General features: G+C 37.4%; 1 protein-coding gene across 1 annotated transcript in view; it reads left to right on the top strand.

The window, feature by feature from the left end:
- The first annotated feature begins 8,153 nt into the window (after positions 1-8,153).
- Positions 8,154-27,840, top strand: part of LOC122092971 (apoptosis inhibitor 5-like protein API5) — a 25,301-nt gene continuing 5,614 nt past the window's right edge. The window contains exons 1-11 of the mRNA XM_042663258.1: positions 8,154-8,443; positions 9,438-9,574; positions 9,670-9,735; positions 17,649-17,746; positions 20,087-20,161; positions 20,406-20,555; positions 22,466-22,531; positions 22,618-22,683; positions 22,938-23,048; positions 23,433-23,522; positions 23,616-23,722. Coding sequence (XP_042519192.1) covers positions 8,154-8,443; positions 9,438-9,574; positions 9,670-9,735; positions 17,649-17,746; positions 20,087-20,161; positions 20,406-20,555; positions 22,466-22,531; positions 22,618-22,683; positions 22,938-23,048; positions 23,433-23,522; positions 23,616-23,722 — 1,256 coding nt within the window. The remainder of the gene's footprint in view (positions 8,444-9,437; positions 9,575-9,669; positions 9,736-17,648; positions 17,747-20,086; positions 20,162-20,405; positions 20,556-22,465; positions 22,532-22,617; positions 22,684-22,937; positions 23,049-23,432; positions 23,523-23,615; positions 23,723-27,840) is intronic.

The raw sequence follows: 27,840 nt of genomic DNA on the forward strand, positions 1-27,840 counted from the left end.
AGTGGAAAACGGAGATTGATCGGAAAGAACCGAGGATGGCATGCGATTAGTTAAATGACATGCAATTAAAACCCCATCACACCAGAAATTCTTTGGAACATGCATGTGCAACATAATTGCTCGTGCTACTTCTAGGCATGGTTTAAAGTATCTCTAATACCGATCCGATACCCTCCGATACGTATCTTAAATTTAGTCGACTGATACGATATATGAAAATTTTAAAATCCTTTCATATCGATGTATATCCTATGATACATACTGATATGCATCAATACACCACCGATACACATCGATATGATACGATATGCACCGATACGACTCTATGAAAAATATAAAATCGAGGTGAAATGTATGTTTCGGTATGTATCGGTACGTATCGGTATGTATCGATCGGTACCTATCAGTGAGTATCGGTATGTACCGATACAGTGCGCTACAGTCATATAATGGCCAAGATGGGTAATTTTTCAGAAAAACATGATTTTTTGTTTGAAAGTTACTGCCAGCCATATTTCTCTCTAACTAAAGTGGAAATTAAGGTTGAGAACAAGGATTTTACATTTATGGGACAACTGCAAACCTTGAATTCTTAGTACGATATGTCGATACCCTCAATTTAGTGTTTATGCATAATATATGTTATCAATAGCTTTTTTTAACAAATTCTTATGCAAAAGTGTTTAAAAAAATGTTTCCTATCCATTTATGTGTGTATCTTTAGCGTATCTTAGCGTATCTCTAATACTATACAATACCCTCCGATACGTAGCTTAATTTTGGCCGACCGATACGGAAACCGATACCGATACTTTAATCCTTGCTTCTAGGAGATGCTGATTTTTTGCACTCAACCACTTATTTTGCTTAGGGGTTTATGAGCAACTAGTTTGGTGTATCATCCCACAGGAAACACAAAATTCAGAAATATCACTTTGGACATACTCTAAAGCATTATCAGAATGGAAAATATAAATTAAAATGCCAAATTGAGTTATCATGTCATTATAAAAATTCTGAAACACAGATAAAAATTCAGATCTATCATTTAATAGATACAACCATGTAAGACGAGAGTGGTCGTCCACAAAAGTCACAACATATTGAAATCCAAATCTATTGTTGGCTTTATAAGGGCCCCAAAAATCTGTATGTACCAAAGAAAATAAAGACGGACTACGAGCCATAGGTTGGGGTGGAATAGAAACATGGTGGTGCTTTCCTAACTCACAGGCTTCACACTCTAACTTGAGAACGGACTTAAAACTAGGAATAAAATTTTCAACCTAGATAAGGACAAATGACCTAGACCGATAGTGCCATTGGAATGTAGTTACATCCCCAACGGCTATAATAGTAGTAGAAGTAGCAGGAGTAACACAGTAGAGATAATATAAACCGTCTTTTTTATGCCCTCCACTAATCGTCTTCCTCATTTGAAGATCTTGAAAAACACAGTAAGAAGGCAAGAAAGTTATTGAGCAATTTAATGAACTAGTTAACTGACTCACTAAGAGAATACTTAATGGAAATTGGAGAACATGTAACACAGATGATAGGTTAATGGAAGATTTGGATAAGATAGTACCATAACCTAAAACAGGTGTTGAAGCACCGTTTGCAAAAATAATAGATGTAGAGGTGGTACTAGTAGAAAATGACTTAAACAAGGATGACTTACCGGTCATATTAGCAGAGGCCCTTGAATCAATAATCCAGGGGGTAGAAGTAGTGGTAACGAGGGCTGATGTACCTGCATGAGCCGAATGAGCAACAGGTGTAGATGCCCCATTGGATGTATTAGAGGATGCCTCAAGAGTTTGCAGATACCTTAGTAATTGATTGATATCATCACGTGGACTGGTAGAAGAATCTCCTGAAGAAGTCCTTGGTTTAGTATCATTGGTAGACACCATGTCAGTACCATCATTTGACATTGCATGATTGGCTAACTGGGTTGCCCACTCTGGTTTGCTATGCTTTGCCCACTTGCCACAGAGCATTGGCGAGAAGAACGATTAGATTGCTATCCACTAGAACCCCGACCTGCAGATACGGCCTCCTCCACGGTTAGCAAGGAAGAGAAACTTGTCTTTGGTGGACTGATCTGGTTTTGTAGAAGATGTTATACGTTGAAGTCTGGAGTAAGTATCATTCAGTGTGGGGATAGTTTCCCTAGCATGTAAGTGGCCTTTCACTGCCTTCAGGTCATTATAAACCAAGAATTTGGAAACAAAGAATTCATTATGCTGAGCTTTTAGCTTATTAATATCTGTTGTCAAGGACTGGAAAACATTGAGTTCTTCAACCATTCCCCTGAAAGCACTGTAGTATTCTGGTAGAGACTTGTCAGATTGACGAAATTGAAAAACTTCTCATTGAGATCATAGATACGAGTTATATTCTTCTCCTGAGAATATGTTTCCTTTAGATCATCCCACACGTCTTTTGCAATGGTGTGGAACATGATATTGGCAGCGACATCTGATTCCATACGAATCCACAACTAGATCAATATTAATACCTTATCCTTCATCCATTCATTATATCCCTTATGACGCAGAACGAGCAGAGGTAGTAAATTGAAGTTTATCTTTGGCCATAAGATAAACCCTCACAAAGTGAGCACAAAGTAGGTAATTCAAACTTCCTTTGAGCTTAATAGATGTAATCTGGACATTCACATTTGTTACAATCTTAGAGATCTGTAACCAAACCAAAGAAAAGAGAAAAGAAGAGAAGAAGAAGAGAAAAGAGAAGAGAGAGAGAGGTGCGATCGATGGTACTCCCAAAAGAGAGGAGAGACCTACGATCAGTCCAGAATGGGTTGGTCGTAGGTTTTAGTCATTTACTTATATTAAAATAATGCTGAAAGTAAAAGACAAAAGTACCCCCATTGCCCAATTACAAGCAATGCCACATCACATAAATGTGGGGGCCGATGGGACCCAAAATACCCCTATTGGCCTCTATCGGTTTTAGAGTTTAGCGTCTAGCGCTAAACTCAACACTCCCCCTCAAGCTGGAGCATACACATCACCTATGCTCAGCTTGATACAACCATTATGAAAACTAGGAGCAAACAGTGACTTAGTTAACATATCAACCAACTGATCTGATGAAGGAACAAAATGAGTCTCAATCAGCTTCTTCAGAACAGCATCACGATAAAGTGGCAGTCCACCTCTATGTGCTTGGTCCTCTCATGGAAAAATGGATTACTAGCAATGTACACAGCAACTTGGTTGTCACAATATATCTGCATAGGCTTGGTCACTGGAAATCCCAACTCCAAGAGTGACGATTATAGCCACATTAACTCTGCAACGGTATGAGCCATAGCTTTGTATTCTGCTTTTGCACTAGATCGGGCAATGGTAGTCTGCTTCTTACTACGCCATGTAACCAGATTACCTCCAACAAATGTACAATAACTAGTAGTAGATCTCCGATTATTAGCAAAGCCGGCCCAGTCAGCATCAGAATAGCTAACTAGTTCTATATGCCAATTAGGACGATCGATCAGCCCTTTTCTAGGAGCACCCTTTAGATAACAAAGAACACGGACAACAACATCCCAATGTGCTTTCTGAGGAGACTGCATGAACTGAGTGAGGACTCCAATAGCATAGGAGATGTCAGGATGTGTTACAGTAAGATAAATTAGCTTGCCAATCAAACTCCTGTACTGATGCACATCCTGAAGAGGTTCGCCATCATTAATACCAAACTTTTGGTGAAGATCCATAGGGATATCAACAGGTTTGGATGCAAGCATAGTTTTTAAAGCGCTGGTGCGACTAAGGCGTTTGAGGGCCTGTCGGAGCGCCTTAGCAATAAGGCGGGCATAAAGCGTCGCCTTATTGACTAAAGCGTTCTTGTGTACTTTTTTTTATAAAACCAATCTATTTGACTCAAATACTAGTTAAATCCTATTACTCATATGCTAAATAAATATTAAATGTTTATATTCATACCAATGTAAGATATTCATCAAGAAAACAAATCAATAAAGTGAATAAACTAAGTTCATCATCAATTCATCATCAATCATCAATCATCAATCATCAATCATCAATATTCAATCATGAATCATCAATATTCAATCATCAATCATCATAACATATTAACATATAATATAAATACATAATTATGAAACAAAATTATAAATATAAAGAAAAGAAGACATAAAATATACAAGTATTTATTATACTTACCTCTATGATGCCATAATGAGTGCCTAAGCCCTAAGGTCATCCACTATATTTCTACTCCTGTCAAAGAAGTAATTAAGAACTTAGAATTAAAATACATCGAAAGTAAAAATCGAGATGCCAAATTAAATGGATGAGAAGTGACTAACCTGGGGATTCTTAATCATTCTAAAAAACTTTAAACTTCAATGAAGCTAAAACATAAAATAAACTAAAATACTAAGAATTTAGTAAACAATAAAAGTCAAATACTTAAAAGTTCAAGGACTCAAAAAACTTTAAAGTTTAAAGACTCAAAATACGTCAAAGTTCTAAGACTCAAAGACTTTCAATCCAAATCAGTAATTAAATTAAAATCTTCTTCTTCATCTGCATTCTGTTGCTGGCTTGCATCATTTGGAGCTATGCCATAATCATCCTCAATGTTTTCATCATCACGAATATCCTCTTCACTCATCTCATCCACTTCTTCATCTGACGAATCCTCAAGCTCAACCCTCCTACCACGCCAGGTATAGCAAAGATTGGTTCCACTGGTAGATGCTGGAGCCCTCCTTGGTCTATTGTGGCCTTGATATGATGAAGATGCTCCAAGTGCTCTATCAACATCTCTCCAAGTGATATCATTCTCAGGATGCACTAATTCATCCTCTGATTCACCAATCATCCACTCATTAATCCAATTAAGATCATCGAGCAATAATGGATTGTAGTTTCTACATTGTTCTTTTCTTTCTTGGTACCTTGCTTGAAGTCGGCGATTATATTGAATGTAGACAAGATCATTTAACCGCTGATGCTCTAACCTATTCCTCTTCTTGGTGTGAATCTGAAAAACATTAATAATATGAGGTTATCTACTTATCTTCAATAAAACCATATTAAGTGAAGTACATGTACTATTGTACATCAGAACTCAATAGTCAATACTCACAAATTCAAATGTGCTCCAATTGCGCTCACAACCAGAAGATGAGCAACAAAGACCAAGTATGCGCAATGCAAGCTTTGAAAGGTCAGGAGCAGTACTTCCATGTCGAGACCACCAAGAGACTATAAATATATAATATAAAAAAATAGGTTAAGTAAAAAATCAACATTTTAAGTTCTAAACTAATTAGAACTTTAAAAGGAAATATACTTACTAGGATTCAACTTGTCCCTTTGTCTAATCGCCATGTCCTTTGCAAAACTTCCTTGAACAGTGGTATACTTGTCAACCTGGACAATGATCTTATCTTGCAAGGTCTCATCAGGCACCAACCTTACAAGAACATCATTGAAGGCATCACTTGCTTTTTGAGCTAAGTCCAACTCATTATCAGGATTATCTTCTATTGCCTTAAAGAACTTGTTTGGATTGAGGAAAAAGGCAGCTAAATATATTGATCCATTCATCATAGTCTCACAACGGTGATCAACAATGGCTATGATTTTCTTCCATTTCCTTTCATCATCTCCAAAATTTTTTTTGATGTTCTTCCTTGCCACTTGTATTGCCATATATACTTCAGGCATAGCAGGCAACTCATCACCATCTACAATCCTCAAGAGTTGAAGAAGAGGTTGTGATGCTCTTATACAATCCATCACACCATTCCATAATGTTGTAGCAAACACAGTCTCAGAAGCACTCTTCCCTGCCTCTGTAGATGCAAGCTTAGAACGGGACCATTCATCATCAACAAATAATTTTTTCAGAGATTCTCTGTGCTTGTATAAGCTCTGGAGTGTTAAAAAGGAAGAGGCAAATCTAGTCACTCCAGCCCTCACTAAGTCTCCTCCTGTTTTTTGCCTCATGGCTTCAAGAAGACGAGTGTGCCTGTAGATGAATGCAGTCAATTTCCTGCCCTTCGATATAACAGACATGTAAGAGCGTAATTTGCCTACTTCCTCCATCATAAGGTCTATGCAATGAGCTACACATGGACTCCAAAATAACCTCTTCCTTTTCTCCATTAGTAGTCGACCCGCTGCAACATAGTTGGCAGCATTATCAGAGACTACTTGGACCACATTATCTTCACCAATCTCTTCAACCTTGCTATCAAGTAGCTTAAATAACATTTCAGCTGTTTGTGATTGGCTAGATGCATCCACAGACTCCAAAAAAAAAGTCCCCTCCGGACAATTGACAAGAAAATTAATTAGGTGCCTTCCTCTCTTGTCTGTCCACCCATCTGACATGAGTGTGCACCCATGTTTCCTCCAATATCCTTGACACTTCACCTTTAACTCATCAATTTTATCCTTTTCAGACTTCAATAGAGGCCCCCTATAGTCATGAATTGAAGGGGGCTTGAAACCTGGTCCATATTGACCAATTGCCTCTACCAATTCCTCAAAACTCCTCAACTTTAAAGCATTAAATGGAACACCACTCTCATAAGCCCACCTTGCAAAATAAGAACGAAGTTTATCTCTTTCTTCTTCTCCTCTTACTCGGTTCTCCATTGTTGTTTGATATGAACCTTTATCCCTCCTTTCTGCAACCACTTCTTCAGGAGTCCTCCTCACATGCTTATCCATGGGACCCCTTACTTCTTGTTTGGATTGTGTTTGAATGATAGCTTTATTTCTTCTTGAAGTTGTCCCAGAGCTAGGGATAGGAAATGAGACCCCCAAATCAGATACTATATTATGTTGTGAACGGGTTACTTCTGTAGGTCCATCACTAACATCCAAATCATCCAAACAATCAAAGTTCCTCTTCCTCTGGTTCTTCAATATTGCATCTCTCATCTCTTTAGGAATTGCTTCAGTTGTTTTCACACACTTGGCTACATCTCCATAGCCACCAATAAGATGTTGCTTCAACCGTTTTATTCCTCCCCTGACATCCTTCCCACAAAGGGTACATTTAATCCAATTTCTGTCAGATATGTCAGGCCAATACCCATATTTCCATCCAGGATCATTTGACTTAGCTCTCCTTTTCGGATCCTTGCTTGGATCAATCGTTGAATGTGCAGTAGCAGCCGTACTTGTATTTTCACCCCCACTGCTACCACCAATTGTTTCCATAGATAAGTGGAACCTGAACCTACACTTATACGCAGCAAAGTTACAAAGTTACAACAGCAGCCAACACAGTCACAGAAAGAAAAAAAAATATATATATATACGCAGAAGGAACAAGCAGGGAGAAGAAAGAAGAAGAAAGAAAAAAAAAAAAATTAACTTATAATGTTACAACAGCAGCCAACACAGTCACAGAAAGAAAAAAAAAAAAAAATATACGCAGAAGGAACAAGCAAGAAAGAAAGAGAAGAAAGAAAAAAAAATTAACTTTATAATGTACCAAACAGCAGCCAACCAGTCACAGAAAAGAAAAAAAAAATAATATCCCAGAAGGAAACAATGCGGAAAAGAAAGCAAGAAGAAAGAAAAAAAAAAATTAACTTATTAAATGTACAAACAGCAGCCACACATCCAGAAAGAAAAAAAAAAAAAAAATATATTGACGCAGAAGGAACAAGTCAGGGAGACAGAAAAGAAGAAGAAAAAGAAAAAAAAAAAAATTAACTTATAATGTTATCAACCAGCAGCCAACACAGTCAAAGAAGAGAAAAAAAAAAAAAAAAAAAATTAACTTATAATGTTACAACAGCAGCCAACACAGTCACAGAAAGAAAAAAAAAAAAAAAAATATACGTCAAAGAATGAACATAGCAGGGAGAAGAAAAAAAAAAAGAAAAAAGAAAAAAAAGAAAAAAAGAAAAAAAAAAAAAATTAAACCTTTTAAAATAAAATGGTTAAACAGAGCCAACACGACAGTCACTAGAATAGAAAAAAAAAAAAAAAATACACCGCAGAAGGAACAAGCAGGGAGAAGAAAGAAGAAGAAAGAAGAAGAAAGAAGAAGAAAGAAAAAAAAAAATAACTTACAAAGTGCTGTCGAAGTGAAGTTTGTCGAAGGAGATGCTGCCGGCGAAGGAGATGACGCCGAAGTCTGTCGAAGGTGTCGCCGGATGTCACCGAAGGCTCGCCGAAGGTTGTCGAAGGCCGTCGAAGGAGAAGGAGATGCCGCCGATGGCTGTCGAAGTCTGTCGAAGGCTCACCGAAGGCTGTCGAAGTCTGTCGAAGGCTCGCCAAAGGCTGTCGAAGAAGATGGAGATGCCGCCGGATGTCGCCGGTTCTCGCCGAACTCTGTCGGAGGAGAAGAGAAGTCGCCGGAGGATGATCGTCGCCTCGTCGGACGTTGGGGCTTGGGGTTTTGAGTTTTGGAGGCAAATGACTCAGAGAGAATGAGAGAGAGAGAGAATGAGAGAGGCACGCGGTTTTCAACTTTTGATTGGGTTTTTTTTTTTTTTTTTTTTTTTTTTATGGAAAGGGTTTTTAGTTTTTATATGATTTTTGATCCAATGCATCACATGTGCATCAGATTTTATACACGTCCCAATAATAATATGTAATTTGGAATCTTTAGAAAAACAATTTTTTTTTTTATTTTTAAATAGCCAGTACACTAAGGCGACCGCCTTGTACACTAAGGCGCTATAAGGCGCCTAAGGCGACGCCTTTCAGCGCTTTAGTGTAAAAGGCGACCGCCTTTTGCGCTACTCCTGAGTCGGCTGATTGCCTTACCTCTACTGGACCGCACCAGCGCCTTAAAAACTATGGTCTTTATTCTTTTTTTTTTTTTCCTTGGGGTGAATAGTAGTCTTTGTTCTTACTTCTTGGTAAATCAAAAAGTTCAGGGGAAAGTTGTGAGTTGTGTCGTATATATTGGATGGGATGCCTAGACCACCTGGGTTTGTTGGATAGATTTTGTCCCTTGCCTGTTTTACTCGTTGCTAACTAATAGGGTTAGAAACTTGTGGGATTTGGGCAGTTTTGCTAATGCTGAACCTGAATATGTTATATAGTGAATACTGAATAGTGGTCGTCCTGAACCATTACTGCCCCATGAAGCATGTCTTATAAATGGTTTGAAACAATTTGAACTGGCTTTTCATTGAGAATCTTCTGATAAATGGTAACTTTTAGGAGAGTGTAAAGGAATGAATAAGTTGACTAAAAAGGATTGACCACAACCTATATATTTCAGCTTTGGGAGAACTGAATACTTATGAAGGGCGTACCCAGTACATGAGGGCTCCTGCCACAGCGGGGCCTGGGGGAACTGAATTTTCAATAATATATATTTTCTCAATAAACATAGTGATTTTACTTTTCATCTTTATCTATATAAATGTAGTAGTGCTTGAAAATTTAAACTTCCATTGATGTGCTAATCCTTATTTCTGTTCATCTACAGATCCGGGTGCAAGCAATCCGTGGACTTCCTCTTTTTTGCAAGGATACACCAGAATACGTTTCTAAAATTGTGGACATTCTTGGACAACTTCTTACAGCTGGTAGTTTGATGTTCAAATTATTCTTTGGATACCTAGGTTCCTTTGTCATCTTTTTTTTGGTAATAAATCTGATTATGGTTTCTTGATGTTTCTAGAAGAAAATGTGGAGCGTGATGCTGTGCACAAAGCCCTTTTGTCTTTGTTAAGGCAGGATGTAAAAGGTAACTTTTAATCTACTATAAAGAAATGTATGAATTCTAAGTTTTACGTTCCATTCATATTAAGTAGGAATATGCTTTGCTTCATTTTGGTCAATGCATCTTTGTTCTGGTTCTTCTGGATTCTATAATAATACTGGTATTCTTGTGATATGAAATTGATTTGGCTTTTCTTGTTGGCATTATATTCATTTGCATGGATTATTTTGAAGGAGTACTTTGGCTGTGGATATATTGTGGTCTGGTGGGGCTATAGACACATAAATAAATTAGCACTTTCAAGTGAAAGACATGGCATCCTAGAATGTTGGCAAGTAAGATTACATTGATTGCAACTTTAGAAAGGACATGCTTAGTGGTGAGGTACTGTCAGTTGATCTGAGGGGTTCACCGGAGGGAGCAATTTCTGTTTCTCACTAATATTATTAGAGAGATTGAGGAAGATTGTTCACGAATTCCTGTAGAGCAGGCTTGATCCTAACTTCACAATAGGTAGAGCCAGATGGCTAAAGGGGGATAGATGAAGAGCCAGATGGCTGAAGGGGGACAGATGCTTCTGGAATGTCATTTGTGGTATAATTGTTGCATACAGATCAGATGCAATCATAGTTGTCATGGCGCCAAGGCGAACAAAGCAGTGAAGGGTTGTCTAAGCGCTTAGGCGAGAAGGCGCCCGCCTTAAGGCGAACAAGTGATATTTTTTTTATTTTTTCTATTTTCTAACATTATTTAGTAAGCTATATATATCTTGTATCATAAAAAATAAAGATTAAGCAACATTAAATCATTAAAAATCAACAATTAGCCATATTAAATCATAAAAAATCAACATTTAGATAAATGTTCTTGTTCTATAGTAATTTTGATTGGTCAAATGATTTTATTTTTACATGAGACTTTTTGTATTAGTTATAACATAAAACCAACTTTCTAATAAGTCTAAGATTACTTAAATCTGAGTTGTAATGACAAAGTTATGCTTCGGTCAAACTTAATTTTAAGTGCGTGAATGCTGTTAAAATCGCCTGAATGTAAATAATTTTATGGATATCAAAACAAAAGATTATTTTATCGGACTTTTGGTTTTTAACAATGTTTTAACATGATAGAATTTATAAAATTTTCATAATTGAGAAAAACCCAGCATTTAAAAGTCGAAAATCACCCCTATAACCAAAATCCAATTTTTATTCTTGGACTGGGGGTTGACTTTTTATCCTTTTGGAATTTGGTTTTTAAACTATTTTTATTGGATTCAAATAAGGGGCATTTGCTTATTTATGAATAATGTCTTAAGTAAATGAAATTATTTACTTAAATGATATTTGGCATAAATAAGGGTAAAAACGAAAGGCGACATGTAGTGCAACAAGGCGACTGTTGCCTTGGCCCCAGGCAAACCGCTTGGACGCCTAGTTGTCGCCTAGGCGACACCTTGACAACTATGGATGCAATTCAAAATTTGTGCGCAGTAGCCTTGGATCTCTACCTATGTGGCATCATATCAGTCACTCCATTATAAAATGGTGTACCCAGTGCACAAGGCTTCTTCCATTACGGGGTCTGGGGAGGTCATAATGTATGCAGCCTTACCCTCACTTTGCGGAGAGTGTTTTCTGCCTCGAACCTATGACCATTAGGTTACAATCATAGTTGTCAGGGCGACAAGGCAAACCAAGGAGTTGGAGGGTTGCCTAGGCGCTTAAGCAACAAGACACTTAAGGAGAACAAGGCGACCAAGTGTTATTTTTTCCCCACTTTTCTAATATTATTTAGTATGGTACGTATATGTTGTATCATGAAAGATAAAAAAACAACATTAAGCCACATCAAGTCATAAAAAATCAACATTAAGTCAAAAAAATTAACATTTAGAGAATGTTCTTGTTGTCTAATAAGTTTGACTGGTCAAATGATTTTATTTTTGCACGAGACTTTTTGTATAGGTGGAGCACAAAATCAACTTCTCAATAAGTATAAGAGACTAAGATTACTTAAATTTGAGTTGTAATGACATAGTTATGTCCCGATCAAACTTAGTTTAAAGTGCGTGAATGCTATTAAAATTGCTTAAATGAAAAGAATTTTATGGACGTCAGAACAAAAGATTAATTTATCGGACTTTTGATTTTTAGCAATGTTTTACTATGATAAGATTTATGAAATTTTCAGAATTGAGAAAAACCCCAACATTTGAAAGTTGAAAATTGCTTCTACAACAAAAAATCCAGTTTTGTTCGTAGGTGGCAGGGTTGACTCTTTTGGTATTTGATTTTTAAACTATTTTTATTAGATTAAAATAGGGGGAGGGAGGGTATTAGCTTATTTACTTAAATGATATTTGGCATAAATAAGTGTCGCACTTGTAGTAAGGTGCCATTGCAATAAGGCGATAGTCGCCCAGACCCCCACTAGGCTGCCTAGATGCCTAGGCGACGCCTTGACAACTATGGTTGCAATGGAGCAACCTTACTGTTGTGCCGAGGTCCGCCCTCCTAGTCACTCCATTCTAGGTAATGATAATTTCTCTCAGGTGATGCTCCTTCCTGTTGTGAATTTGAATTTGATGCTGCTAATCGTGGAAACTAGGTCCTTCTAGTTCCAGCACAGGAGTTGCAATTAGCAAATGGGTTGCGATGGTTGTCGGAGTCTCCAGTGTGTGAGGTGGTTCTTCAAGGGTTGATCTCTGTCTCTAGTAATTGGTTTGGAGATGCAGATACTAGAAGAGGAAAATGTCATGGTTTGTTATAAAACCAATTTTTACCCAAACCAGGCCAGATAAATGATTGGGATTCTTGTAATTTTTATTATCTTTTTATGGGAGTTTTAGATAGAGTTAAGTTGCGAAGAGATAGGCTGATAGGCTCTGTTTGGTTGCAAGGGGAATTTAAAGGGAAGGAAAGTGAAATTTTCATACTTAAGAAAGGAATGTTTATAATCATTACCCCATGTGATTATATAAATTGCTTGATTTTTTTAACCATATTTGGTAATGATACATTTTACATGTAATTTTTATTTTACATATTATAGCAAAGGGTTTTGGATGTAAAGTGAAATTTTATAACCAAATATGGAATGATTTGAAGTAATGATATAGTCATATGGGGTAATGATTACATATATTTCTTTTCTAAGTATGAAAATTTCACTTCCCTTCCCTTTAATTCCCCTTGCAACCAAACATAGCCATAGCTTTTCTACTTTGAGTTTCCTAGTTGCTTTAGTTCCTTGTTGAGTTGATTTCGATAGTTTTTCTACTTCAAGTTTCCTGGTTGTTTTATTTTCCTTGTTGAGTTGGTTTCCTAGTGGAGGGTAGTTTCTATTTGGTAGGAGTCTTTATTTTTATATATGGTTGAAACCTTACTTCTATGCAGATGATGTGAATAATGAATTGAGTTTGTGTTTTTTTCAAGCCAGCATGGCTGTGCTTGTGCGACCTCACCTCTCTCTCCTCCCTTCTCTTCCTCCTTCTTCCCCTGCTCTTCTCCCAGTGGAACCCACGACCAGTCACTGGTCACTGGTCACTGGTCTGCAATTTCCCCTTCCTCCTCTGAAGTGTGATTCTTCCATTCTCTGGTAAGTTACTTTCTTCTTCTTCCTATTTTCAGGTATGATCCCACGTTTATATTCCTTTCTTCATATTGCTTTGTTAATTTTTTTTTTCCTGTTCTGTTTCTAACATTACTGATGATCCAACTAGAGTGGGTCGATTCTTACCAAACCTTCTCTATTCCTTCTGAAATTCTGGGCATAGATTATCCTCACCTGAATGTTCATGAACTTGACTTTTGTTCATATTGAAACCTGTGCTGTTGGGAGTTACACTTCAAAACTCCAAATTGGCCTGTTCTTACCATGAATGAAGACAAGTTGGAGGGCTAAACTTTACCTTCTTCATCAGATCTTTCATGCCGTAACCGAACATGCAATAAAGCACTGAAGTTAGGAAATTACAGCAAACATAATTTGAAGTAAAGAGACAAATAGATATGTTCAGAATTCAGAAAGACAACTATGCTGACCTGAGTACTTGGGAGGGAAAGTAAAGAAGATAAGAGAAAGGGGTGTGAGAAGAATAACATGAGAGAGGAGAGAAGACAACTCAGCCACACAAGGCTATTTCCAAAACACCAAACTAATCCATTCATTCCAATCGTTGGGGGGGGGGTGTTTACAAGCTCAAGAAAAAAAAAAAAAGAAGGTAAATTGAAGTCTACTCAAGATGAGACTTCCTAACTAGTAAAAGGCATAAAATAAGACTTCTAAAAGAACTAAAGACCTCCTAATCCTAAAAATCTACTAATGTATCCCACATAATCTTATCCATCTACTTAATCCCGTGTACCTCTTAAATCCCGACTTTTGGCTTAGAAAAGAGGCCCTTTACATTAATTAAACCCAAAAATAACTAACCAAAGACCCATAGAATCCGACTATGGGCCAAAATAAAGTATTCTAACGCCTAATTGGCCCAATTGTATACCTTTAACTGCATCAGCTAGGGATTGCGATTAGTCCCCAATCCCAGCTTGATCCATTCCATTGTGAAGAGGATTTTCCCTTTGTAACCTCCTGCTGTTGGTTTAGTGTTGATAGTTATGGAGGGCCCAGTTCATCTCGGTCAAGATTGCCGCAAGGGTCAACTCGATTCAGCCTCGATTCTATATCAGCTCCCCCGATGTTGAGAAAAACTCATCCACGAGTTTTAAAGGAGAGGATCAGCACCATTCAATCAACATCCACAATCATTGGCTTTGATAGGGCTATGACCTAGCACATCATGCTTTCACCTGTCACGGTCCCCTGATGGTCACCAACGAATGATATGACTTTGATTGGAATCCGATGTTGGGGTTTGACAACTGAAAGTGGACAATCGATCAGTTCTTCAGATGCAACCTTGATCGGACCGTTAAGTTCATCTTGATCGTCACGTCTAGTGTCAACCGGCTTGTCTACCTTTAACTCATCCTAGATCATGTTGCACACCTTATCACATAAGCAATTAGTACTTTCGGTAAGCTTTTGAAAATCTGATCGAAGTTCTCGAGATTCCGATCGAAGTTCCTTCATTCCATCATCAAATTTTTTCTTAAGTTCCTCAATAAGAGTAATAAATTCAAGGGGAAACGCCATCGAAGTAAAGGATTTCTTAGAAAATTTGCTCTGATACCACTTGATGGAGGGCCCGGTTCATCTCGGTCAAGATTGCCGTAAGGGTCAACTCGGTTCAGCCTCGATTCTACATCAGATAGGTTTTCTTAACCTCTCGTTGTTGCTGTTAACCCTTATATTAGTTCTGAAATTTCCTTTGATTTACCCCAAAGTCACTTGGTGTCCTTTAATTAACTTTTTTTTTTTTTGTGGATAAATAAATAAATTCACTACCAAGGAAGAAGAATATACAAGGGAAGAAGGGGGTGAGGGGGGAAGCCCAAGGAGGGCCACAAGCTCTCAAAAGAGGGCCAAAGACAAAAAAGGGCAAAGAGCCCAATCAAAAGGAGAAGGGACCATGGGGGGGGGTAATAATGGAAGAGGGGAGGCCCCAGGAGACAACGAAGAGTCCTTTAATTAACTTTAGTTCCTAGTCTACCCCTGGTTAATATATATATATATATATAAATCCCTTTTGTATCTTCCTTCTTATTACTACTAAACAGTCCTAGGTTCTGATTATTACGGCTCTGCTACTCCCCTTACGAACTTTGAAATATTTACAAAATTGCTATTTTCTTCCTACTTTTGGCTATTGTTAATGTAGACTAGGATAGGGGTCTAACCAAGTCTCAACTGTAGTAACTTTTAATCAAAGAACAACCACATAACAAAGTAGGACAGAAGCTAAGTAGTAATTCAGACAGTAAAAAACTCCGATTCTGGAACAATATTACATCGACCTCAAAGGGTAGTAATGCTGATCAGAACAGTACAACAGACCAAAGAGGATTTCAAGGGCTTCAACTAGAGTTAGATTACCATAGAAACATGAACCATAAGTCAAAGGAACAATAAGAACCAAACCAGACCATTCGACCACAGTTCTGGACACCTCTGTGCACTAGATGACAAAAATCAAGAGAATTTTTGTAACTTCAAAACGGCTGACCAGAATCAGCCCAGATTTGGATCGAGTCTCTCTAGGGTAGAGAAGGAGGTTTGATCAAAATTATAGCTCCAACTGAGGGCTGGAACTGCTGCAGGGTACAGGAATCGATTGAAGCTTCAACATAAAATTCTGGGCAGGATTTGAAGAGTCAGTACCTGGTTTGTTTAGCAGTAATGGAGCCTTGTAATTAACCTTGAAATGAAGAAAAATAACACTTGAAAGGAACCTCTTGGGTTTCACACCACAAAAAGTCAATTGAATCAAACACCAATTTCATCAGCCTTGATCAAACACAAGACAAGTCTTTATGAAGAAGACAATAGCAATAACCATTAATTTTTTTTTTATCAAAATCATCCAAGCTTTAGGAGCCTCCTTTTCTTTATTTATAATGTTGATGGGGGAGGGAATTACAAAATAGAAGATTCCTCAAAAAGGAAACCAAATATTCTCCTAATACAATAGTTACTAAAAAGTGAAATTAGAAACTAGTTGAAAAAAGAAACTAACTACTAATGACTTGACTCAATTAGTAACTTGACTCCTAAGGAAACAAATATAACTCAAATCAAACCCAACTAAAAAGGAAACTAATGAAAATGGAAACTAACTAGTAATCCCGTATGCATCTTTAGAGCCCTCATTTTAGACCCATAAAAGTGGTCTATTACACTCAAAACACATGGGATCAAAGGCCCAACATGTATGGAACCCAACCCTAGGCTTATTCCTAATAAAACAAGCCTTTTTTGTGATTAATCTGCATCAATTGTACAATTGGGTGGACCCGTAGCTACCCAAACAAGGTTTCTGAACCCCGGGATCACATCATTTGGACTACAATCTTGTCTAGGGTATTCGTCTGATGTGATAGGTTGCACAATCAGGATGATGGTCCAAGGTTCTCCCAGAATTTGCATTGCTTAAAATTCCTTTTTTTTTTGGGGATTGGAAGCATAGGTTGGCCAATGGTGTGGTAGATGATCTCACCAAGCATGGGGTTGTTGAGTTTGGCATTTATTCTGTACTGCCCATTTTTTCCTCCCTCCTTTAGCCTTTTTTATTAATAAAGATGGGAATTTATTTCATCAAGAAGAGTAATCTATTTATGGAGATGAATTTTGACCAGCTTGTAAATGACAACATAGTTGCAATGTAAAGGCTATTATGATGAATCCTTTGTACGACTTATATTGTTAGAATATGAAATGTGCTATCAATGGAACTCCAGAGTAAGTCCATTAGGTGGTATTTAAAGTGAGTTTTTTTGGAGATGGTTTGATTATGTACTATGAAAACCAGCGACAGTGCAATTGCTAGTGTATTAATTCAATCCAAAGGCTCCCATCGGAGGAAGATATCGCGCAGAAGGATGTTATTTGAGCCATGAACAGGGACTTTGCTGCATATGTATTATTGCAGATGTGGCACAAGATGGGTTTGTAGCAGAATCTAAATAATTGGAACAGGGCATTGGGTAACTGTGGTAGTGATTTGATGAATCATTTCCATTTGTTATAATTGTGGATTCTTTTGAGAAGAACATAACCTTTGTTACCATGGTGTGGTAATTGCCCCATCTCCTAATATATAGCTTGGGTTATGCTACATCTCCCTGTCCTCCCACCCCATTTATGATATTTCCAACATGATTTTTGTGCATCTAAACCATTCATGGTATATTTTGCAAAACCAGGATGCCCTTTGATTGCAACACTTTTCTCTATCTAATAGATGCTCTGGTTGCAGCTTCTTTGAACCTTTGATTGTAACACTTTTCTCTATCTAATAGATGCTCTGGTTGCAGCTTCTTTGACAGCCTTGTTTAAGCATATCGAAAGCACTAATGAACCAAGTACCGATGAAAGCATACGTGAAAAGGTTCTGAATTTTATTAGGGATAAGGTGAGAAGCACCCTTATGTAGCTTTTGTTTCCTTTTCCTGTATATTATATTTGTTTGAGCATATTGGTACTAGAGCTATGTAAGCCTTTCAACAGGTCTGTGGTTCCAATAACTCATCATGTGTCTTATGTTAGGACCTAAACCTCCTGGTTAATGATTCCCAAAAGACTATCTACACTAAATATGTATGGAGAACCATGTACACTATTGATTACCTTGATCCAAGGTTTAAGATCTCGATCTTGCCCCTAGTCTCGCTAAACCAAAAAAGCGAGATCTGGCGAGATCTTTTTTTTTTTCCATGTCGACTCAGTGGTCATATGGTATTTGTAGTCCCTGAAACCTGCAATTTACCCTATTTTAGACCTTCTAAACATAGTGGAAACATCATTTTGTTAAAAATCAAACCCAAAATGGTACTTTGACTTTGTACCCTATGTAAGTAGTCTTTGGACCCTTCATCTTAAGCTATTCCACGATAAAAACAAACAACTATTGACCATGTTTCTATGAAAAAAAAATTGGTTCTGAGAAATTTTTTCCTAAAACTGTTCTTGAGAAGAAAAGGATCTTGAAAGTTTGATGATGAAGTGATAATCTTCAATCTCTAAGTGTTGAAGTTGTTAATCTACAAGGTAGAGGAGAAATTTGGCAAGAAAAACCACCAAAAGCTCACTTTTTTCTTCACAGCAGGGCGAGATAGACAAGAGATGTTGTCAAGTTGGGTCAAGTTGAGGGTTGAAATCATGTATATACCCCCATGTGATTTGGTCTCGTGTCAAGTCGAGACTGAGATATTTACCGAGATCTCGACCGAGATATTGTTCATTTTATTTATCGCTTCTCATCTCGTCTTGCCATTTTCAGATAGCGAGATATTAGCAATGGCGAGATCTCACCGAGTTCTTAAACTATGCCTTAATCAATGACTTCCAACCATCCAATATATGTATTATTTTTCATAGATTTCTTAAATTTCGCTTAAATTCTTGTTAGCACAGTCAAATAAATAGAGGTGAATTGCTTGATTGGGATTATCCATTCAACTGATTAATGGTCTACTTAATCCTTTAGTGGGCCTATTTGACGTTAGATTCTGATCCTGTTCCATTGTGTAATGTAGACAAGGATAGGGGTCTAACCAAGTCTCAACTGCAAGAACTTTTAATCAAAGAACAACCACATAACAAAGTAGGACAGAAGCTAAGTAATTCAGACAATAAAGAACTCAAATTCTGGAATAATATTACATCGACCTCAAAGGGTATTACTGCTGATCAGAACAGTATAACAGACCAAAGAGGATTTCAAGGGCTTCAACTAGAGTTAGATCACCATAGAAACATGAACCATAAGTCAAAGGAACAATAAGAACCAAACCAGACCAGTCGACCACAGTTCTGGACACCTCTGTGCACTAGAAGACAAAAATCAAGAGAATTTTTATAACTTCAAAACGGCTGACCAGAATCAGCCCATATTTGGATTGAGTTTCTCTAAGGTAGAGAAGGAAGTTCAATCAAAATTATAGCTCCAACTGGGCTGGAACTACTGCAGGGTACAAGAATCGATTGAAGCTTCAACATAAAATTCTGGGCAGAATTTGAAGAGTCAATACCTGGTTTGTTAAGCAGTAATGGAGCCTTGTAATTAACCTTGAAACGAAGAAAAAGAACACTTGAAAGAAACCTCTTAGGCTTCACATCGTAAAGAGTCAATTGGATCAAACACCAATTCCATCAGCCTTGATCAAACACAAGACAACTCTTCATGAAGAAGGCATTAGCAACAACCATTAATTTTTTTTATCAAAATCATCCAAGCTTTAGGAGCCTCATTTTCTTTATTTATAATGTTGATGGGGGAGGGAATTACAAAATAGAAGGTTCCTCAGAAAGGAAACCAAATATTCTCCTAATACCATAGTTACTAGAAACTGAAAATTAGAAACTAGTTGAAAAAGGAAACTACTGTTAATGACTTGACTCCTAAGGAAGCAAATATAACTCAAATCAAACCCAACTAAAAAAGAAACTAATGAAAAATGAAACTAACTAGTAATCCCGTATGCATCCTTAGAGCCCTCCCTTTTAGACCCATAAAAGTGGTCTATTATACTCAAAACATATGGGATCAAAGGCCTAACATGTATGGAACCCAACCCTAGGCTTATTCCTAAGAAAACAAGCCTTTTTTGTGATTAATCTGCATCAATTGTGAAATATGTGGCAAGATTTTTAAGGCCCAAATTTCTATAATGGCTCTATAATCTGGATCCAATATTATGTGTATTTATATTGTTTTTATTGTCATTAAACTGAAAGCTTTCTCATACTTTAGGTTTTTCCTCTAAAAGCTGAACTCTTGAAGCCTCAAGAGCAAATGGAAAGGCATATAACTGAATTAGTGAAGAAAGTAAGTTCACTTTCTTACTTTTTGAACTTTAATTTTGTCATATTCTCTCCATTCTATTCGTAAAGGTAATCTCTATTTTTGGGCTTGCTTTCCCTTTTTCGGTCATTTATCTTTGTTGGATTTTTTGCTTCCACTTAATTAGTGTATGTAATAATGTAATGATATTTAAGTTTTAAATTTAATTATGGTCTCTTGGAGCTTTGCTAAGAAGATTCCTGGTGATCTTACTGAACGTTTTTGTTAGAGTTTACAAGATGTGACTGGAGCAGAGTTTAAGATGTTTATGGACTTCTTGAAAAGTTTGAGTATATTTGGAGATAATGCTCCCTCGGAGCGAGTGCAAGAGTTGATTGAGATTATCGAGGGACAGGCAGACCTAGATGCGCAGTTCAATGTAAGTTGATTTTGGTTATGAAGAAATTGTCAGCCTAATATTTATCTTCCATTATGGTTGTTATGAAGTGAAGTTCTAATCGCTTTCTCAGACGGTTACTTGACTTAATTGTGAACTGGATCTATTGAAAGAATGAAGTGTGCCATGTCCACGTGTTCTAATTGGTTTGAATTTCAGATCTACTTGGATGGATAATGGTTTTCTTTGATATTGATTTAATTTATGATGAGGTTTGGTTGATTTTCTCTATATTGTTTACTATTATAGGGTACAAGAATTTCGACCATTTGCCTCTTAAAAGTCGTGTTTGTTCCCTTGTCCTTTCTAATTTACGTACATGCATATTTATAGGGTTGAGCCCATTTGATGGCATCTGTCTGTCACCAATACCTTTTCAAACTAATTATCTTTGCATGGGCAACCTGGGTTCTGAAGAACTGTATATGATGCATTGGCCTTGCCTCCAATATTTTAGTGCACCAATTGTTATTAAGGTTGATTCTTACCAATTTGGGATTTTATTTATAACAACAACAACAACAATAACAATAACAACAATAATAAATAATTACAACAGAGAGAGAATCAGGATTGTTTTCCGACATGTTTATTATTCTGTGGGACATAATTGATAATCCTCAGCTGATTCATTGGCTATGGAATTGGTATCTAGCTCTAGAAGATGTGAGTTTCTCTATTCACCCTGCCTGGTTGAGGAAATCAACCCAAAGAAAACAGCCAAATCACCTTCTCCTTCCAAGTGGGACGAAGGCAGTGATAAGGTTAGATGGATCCCAAAGAGGAGAGTCTTGTATCTGCAGTCGTCAAATCAGCCTCTCCAAACCAGTCTAGGGCGAAAAGAAAATTGAATGATGCTCTCATAATGATTCCTGAAAGTGTAACTGACCTGCTAGCCCCGGATTTCCCATTCCTTGAATATAATCAATGACTTGAAGCTGGATAATAATCTTATTTAATTTCCACTATTAGTATGGTGATTCTTATGTGTGAAGAATGCATCCAATGTGCGATTTCTATTTGTCACTGCCTCTATAAATTGCATATATACTTCTGTTAGAGTTTGTGTAATAAGGGTACTTTAGGGTCAAGTGTGTTTTACTCTCGCCACTTATTGTGCTCTATTTTTCCATTTTACCTACCTAGGGAGGCATATGTAATTTTTTATATCTTGTTAGTGAAGTAATATATACGTGGTAGAGTATCTCTTTGTGATGTCCCCTTTAGCAATCTGATGGAGCAAAAAGTAGCATCCCCTCCAGGGATCAGCAACAACAGAAGAATATGTTCATTTCATAAAATATGAAATTAGAATTGATTCTGATATGACTTTCAAAACCCCGAAAAGAAAAGCAGAACTCTCTATACATATTAACATCAAACAAAAGCGGAATACTGCTGGGAAGAAAAACAATTTCTCTTAACCCCATAAAACGATTTGTTAACTGAAGCCCAATCTATAAGTTAACAGCCAGTATCTGTGCACATTATGGGATAACACCTGGGATTGTCTTCAAACACTCTCATGTTCCTTCCTTTCCACAAACCCCGAACCATATTATATTGGTAGCAGGTTTGACCAAAGCCGAAGCAGCTCTTAGTCCATTTAATGAATTGCTATTCGTGGGCATGTTAGTGACTCCAAACAAATAGAGAGAAAACATTAGTCCCTTGTCAGTCACATTAGACTAGATGTCCTTAATCTTCGTATGGAATGACATCTAATTCTTTCTCAAATAGTTTTATTCATATGACGTTGTGCATTAGCATCTTGACACACTGTTAATTCCCTCCCTCCTACCAAAAAAAAAAGAAGTTTTGGGAAAATTGGCAGAATAATGCATTGACAATGCTAGCTTTTGAATTATGATGCTGTTATCTTGATGCTGCAGGTTTCAGATGTTGATCATATTGATAGATTGATATCATGCCTTTACATGGCTCTTCCATTCTTTGTGGTATGGACTTGATTGTCAAAGAGTTCTTCCCTCATGTTTGACAATTATTGGATTTTTTGTTCACTGAAATCGCTTATTTTTTCTAGAGGGGTGCATCCAATAGCAAGTTTCTTAACTATGTGAACAAGCACATCATACCTGTTTTTGACAAGGTAATATTCTAATTTACTGTGTTTTGGTATTATTAACCGTGAAAGCTTGTTCTAACATTTTTTCTGTATCAAAGTATCTGAAGAAGCAGCACATGATACATGTTTTCCTTTTTGATTAAGTACTAGCACATGTTTTTGGTATTATTAAGTTATATTAACCATTGGACCTCACACCCATGTTTATGTGGGTCTTATTTTTTCTTTTTAAATTCTTCAGTTGTTAATTTTGGTCTAATGAAGCTTTTCCTTGCCAGCTTCCTGAAGAAAGAAAACTTGACTTGCTCAAGAACCTTGCAGAAAGTTCACCTTATACGTCACCACAGGATTCACGTCAGCTTCTTCCATCTGTTGTTCAGCTCTTAAAGGTGTTTTTTTCTTTGGAAGACAAATGTCTTTGGTGCTATAACATAGGAAGATTTCTTTTCGGTAATCTGACTTGACAAGTGAAATCCTTGGCAGAACTTTCACTGCTATTCTTATGTTTGACCTTTCACGCATTTATGTGATGAAGTTTGTTTGAGTGTAGTTACTGTATATGTCTTCCATGCAGACTCTTGTGTGATGATAGTTGTATGATCTGGGGCTAGAACTTTCACTCTTCTGTTGAAAAGAATTGGAACTTTAAATTTATGACTACCATCTTGCTATCAATTTATATATACCTTTTTGTTTACCAAAAAAAATTTATATATACCTTTTTTAATGGATCCTTCTTATAAGTTTTTCCTCTGCTGATTTTCTTTTCCTAGAAATACATGTCTCGGAGAAAGGCTGGAGAGGAGACAAATTTTACTTATGTTGAATGCATGTTATACACATTTCACCATTTAGCTTATAAGGTGACTGCACTTCTGAGATCTCATTTTCTTGGTTTACTAGCTTTGTTGTCCTTTATTTTAGTTGATGGTTATTTAATCCATGCTTGTGCACAGACTCCTAATGCCACCAATAGTCTGTGTGGTTACAAGATAGTGACTGGTCAGCCATCAGATAGGCTTGGAGAGGATTTTTCTGAGTACTTCAAAGATTTCACTGAGAGGTACCATTTTTTTATTTTTATGTTTCTCTTATTTCTCAATTTAACTAAAAACAATACTTGTGTCCATTCTTCAGTTCTCTATTTCCATCAAGTGAATATTGTTTTGATAAGAAAAAAAGGGTGTAAAAGATATGACTGTTTCTCAAATAATGACTCTTAGATTTTAATGTAACTTTTAGCTCTGTGATGTGTGAAGGTTTGCAAGTAATTGCCCATTTGAAATTTCTATAAAAGTGAAAGCATGTTCTCTGGCCGTTTTATGGTGACAAATTATAACATGTTTTCTAATAATATATTATTTAAAATATGCGTATGTGAGTGTAACTGTGTATACGGTTTGCAAGATCGCTGCTTGTGACGGAATTTTTGAGTTCCTCTAGTGTGTTCTTTGGTTGCTAAAAAAAAAAAAACTATGCAAATATTGACATTTAGACCGTAAAAAATCCTTGATATTTTGCGGCTTCTTGTATTATGCCCTTGGGGTTTAAAACAGAATATAAGAATTAGCTGGATTGTTATCTTTTTTTAACATATGTTTCATCTACGTTTTATCACGTTTTTGAAGGCAACGATGGCTTCAGGGCATGGCTTAGGCTCTTGGTTGACAATACCTTTTGGACATTTAAGTGTGTATACATATGAGTTTCTTTACATTGTTTTCCTTTACTGGGGTTGATCTCTCACTATGTTTAACAGTCTAATCATAGTCATGAAGGCAACAAAGCGACCAAGGCGAGGGAGGATAGAAAAAATTAAGGTGACACCAACAAGTGTTGACTAGAGGACCAAGGCGCCAGTCCAAGCTGAACCACTTTATCGCGTAGGCAGAATATTGTCCTCTTTGGTGCATGGGTCTCAAGGATTTGAAATGCATTGTACCATGTTAAAGAGGGTAGATGTTATGAACTAGCTCAACAATCTCCCCCTAGGTGATGTGGGACTAAAGTTTGCACACCCTCACTGATCTTCCAAACCCCTTGGTCCTAAGTCGTCTCTTGGTAGGGACCCCTCAACAATCTTCTAGGCGGGTCTGGTACATTTTCCGTATCTTAGGTGTCACATTCTCCCCCTTTTGGATACAACGTACCCGTTATGGCCCACATGATGTCGGAGTCCACTCTGATACCACCTGTAACGCCCCGACCCCATTAATATTGTCACAATATATTGTGCCAAGGTTAATGGGGGCTGGGTGTCACATCCTCCTTGGTGGTGTAGTCTTGAGGTTGTCTTTTTTTATGTTGGTGATGCAGTTCCAGCCCTCTTGCTGGTGATTCCAATTAGACCCTACTGTGGTGATTGTGATTCCATTCCCGTAGAGTGGTGAAGCTTTGGTCATATCCTTTTTATTCTTATTTTATACGTTCAAAAAAAAACAAAGTGTTAGAGAATTTTTTTCTTAATCCTGGTTTGTCCCTATATGCGATCCTGTTGCATTTGTTCTCTTATTGGCTTTACTGGTTCAAGATCGATAATGCATTAAGAAGAGTTTTCTGATAGGATTCAAACCCCCTCCCCAGTCTGAAAAAAAGATCTGATATAGAGTAATATCATCCCAGAAGAAAGTCTAGCATGAACAACTTGTTTAGCTTGTTCATTAGACACCTTATTAGCTAACATCAGCTTCCAGGCTTCCAGCTGAGCTGCGACAACCCGAATTGATTTAATGAAGTGAGAGTACCACTAGGGCTCATCTGAACAGCTATCCATCTAATGAACCACAGTGGCTGAACTGGCTTCAACAATGACTCTAGGTAGGCTAGGCCAATCTCTTCAATAAAGGCCCGATGAACTGCTGTCAACCCAAATTAGGGCCATTGCATAATTAGAACCCACAAATTAAAGGCGCAAGGTTTCCTGAACCGTGCAGTCTACTACGTAATCTATGGATAGTCCACCTAGTTGTGCTACATGGAATGGTGATGTGGTGATTCTGATGGTTCGATACCAAGGGAGTGGTCTGGATTGGCCATTTATTGAATTTCAGACTCAAATTCAATTGGATACTCTCTCATTTATTGGCATGAACCCTTTTTCAATGCTTTATTTTGCCACATGGCCAACTACATTCTGGATGAAACTTGACATATGAGCATGGGACCTTGAGTTCAACACTTCTACTGGTCGACAAACATTCTCTTAAAGGCCTGTCCACAAAATTTCACCCAATTTGACCTGCCAAGCAGCAGATATTTGTGTCGGTCCAAATACCCTCAGGACATTGCAGAACAGGAAAACCGTTCCCCCATTTAAAAGCCCAACTGTTACTATACACACTTAAATATAACTAAAACCTAACTACTTAGACTGCTCTTGGGTTTGGAGGAAAATCTTAAAGTATAGGAACAAATGGAGCCCCATATTTATCACCTCATAGGGAATGGGAGAAATACTAGATTATGGCTTGATAAGTGCCACCCTTTGGGCGTTCTTATGAGCAATTTAGGGGATAGAACCCGCTATGATATAGGCTCTAATCGTTTTCCCTTGGTCAGAGATATTATTTGTGATGGTGATGGTGATGGTGAATGGCATCCAGGTCCTTCCCACTCACCGGACCTTATTATAACTTGGAGTATGCTTCCACATGTGAAGAAACTTCACCATACAGATGATATTGTTTTTTGGAAAGGAGATTCAACAGGCCTTTTTTCTGCTAAGTCTTGTTGGGATATCATTCGTCAAAAGGTAGTCGAAGTAGATTGAGTAAAAGTAGTGTGGTTTAGTGGAAATATTCCTAGACAGTCTTTTATTACATGGAGATGTCTTGTCAATGCATTACTGACCAAAGACCAGGTAATGAAAAAAGAACATTGATGTGAGACCTAATTGTGTTTTATGTTGGGCTGGTATGGAGAATTGTGATCACTTCTTCGAATGTCCATTTGCAATGGCAGTTTGGGGTGATATATTTTCCTTATGCTCTAATGGAAGAAAGCAGCCGATTGGAGTTATAGATGCAGCAAAATGGGTTAATCATGAATTTAGTGGTTGCGATCAGATCTGGATTGTAGGAAAGCTTGCTTTTTATTCTATTGTTAAGCACATTTGGCGTGAGAGGAATTTTAGAATTTTTCAAAATATAACCAAAACCAGGTTCCAACTGGTGGAGAAAATAAAAAATGATGTGTTGTTGAGGTGCAGCTCTTTGAATTTTTCATGTGTTCCTTTTGTTAAAAGCCAATTTATTGTTGACAATTGGGGATTGCAGATCTCCTGGATTGTTAAGATGCCGAAGACTTGCTCATGGTTGAATCCTCCTCAAGGTATGGTAGCACTTCATTGTGATGGTGCCTTAAATCAAGATAGAGCTTCTTATGGTGGTGTCATTCGTGATGTAATAGGGTTTCCAATCCTTGGTTTTGTTAGACTTGGGGATGTTCGATCGGTCTTAATTATGGAGATGATGCAGAATTGAGGCTGAACCGGGTTGAGCCTTCGTGCAATCTCAACCGAGATGATCTGGATCCGATTGGATTGTCGGATTCATTAGGATCTTTAGGATTTTATTTTATTTGGGAAATATTTGCAATCTTTTATTTTGAGTAGTTGTTAGTCAATTAGGGAGTTACCAATTTGAGTTTTATTCTGTTTCTAATTTCATTAGTAAAAAACTTTAGGAAGTAATTAGGAGTTGCTAATTTAGCTTTAGATTTTATTTAGGCAAGTTTTAAATTCAGTTTATTATATAAAGGCATGTAACCCGTTAATCAGATTTTGAATGATGAATTGAATTGAAGGTTTTAGTGCCGGGTATGGTGCAAGACGTGTGACCCCTTCCCCCCCTTTTTGTGCTATTCTTCTCTTCTGCCCTACAACTTTGAGTTCACTCATGGATTTTCTTCCCTATTTCTCTAAGGCCCTCTGTCAAACCAGTATCCTAACCCTTTCTTTCAAATCCCAGTCCCAAACCCTTGTTGGTTCCCTGTCGTTGGGGTTCCAGATAAAAAAAAAAATCCCAAAAGCCTGTTGAAACTCCAGCCCTAATCCCTCCCTTTTCCTCCTCCCTTTGATTCCCAACAAGAAGGCCCCCACCGTCTCCTCTTTCCCCTTTCCGTCAGCAGCAGGTGAAAAAAATGAGAGAAGCCCAAGAGAAGCAGCAACGAGAGCAAGCAAAA

The sequence above is a fragment of the Macadamia integrifolia genome, chromosome 11 (genome assembly GCF_013358625.1).
Source record: "Macadamia integrifolia cultivar HAES 741 chromosome 11, SCU_Mint_v3, whole genome shotgun sequence".
NCBI classification, from domain to species: domain Eukaryota; kingdom Viridiplantae; phylum Streptophyta; class Magnoliopsida; order Proteales; family Proteaceae; genus Macadamia; species Macadamia integrifolia.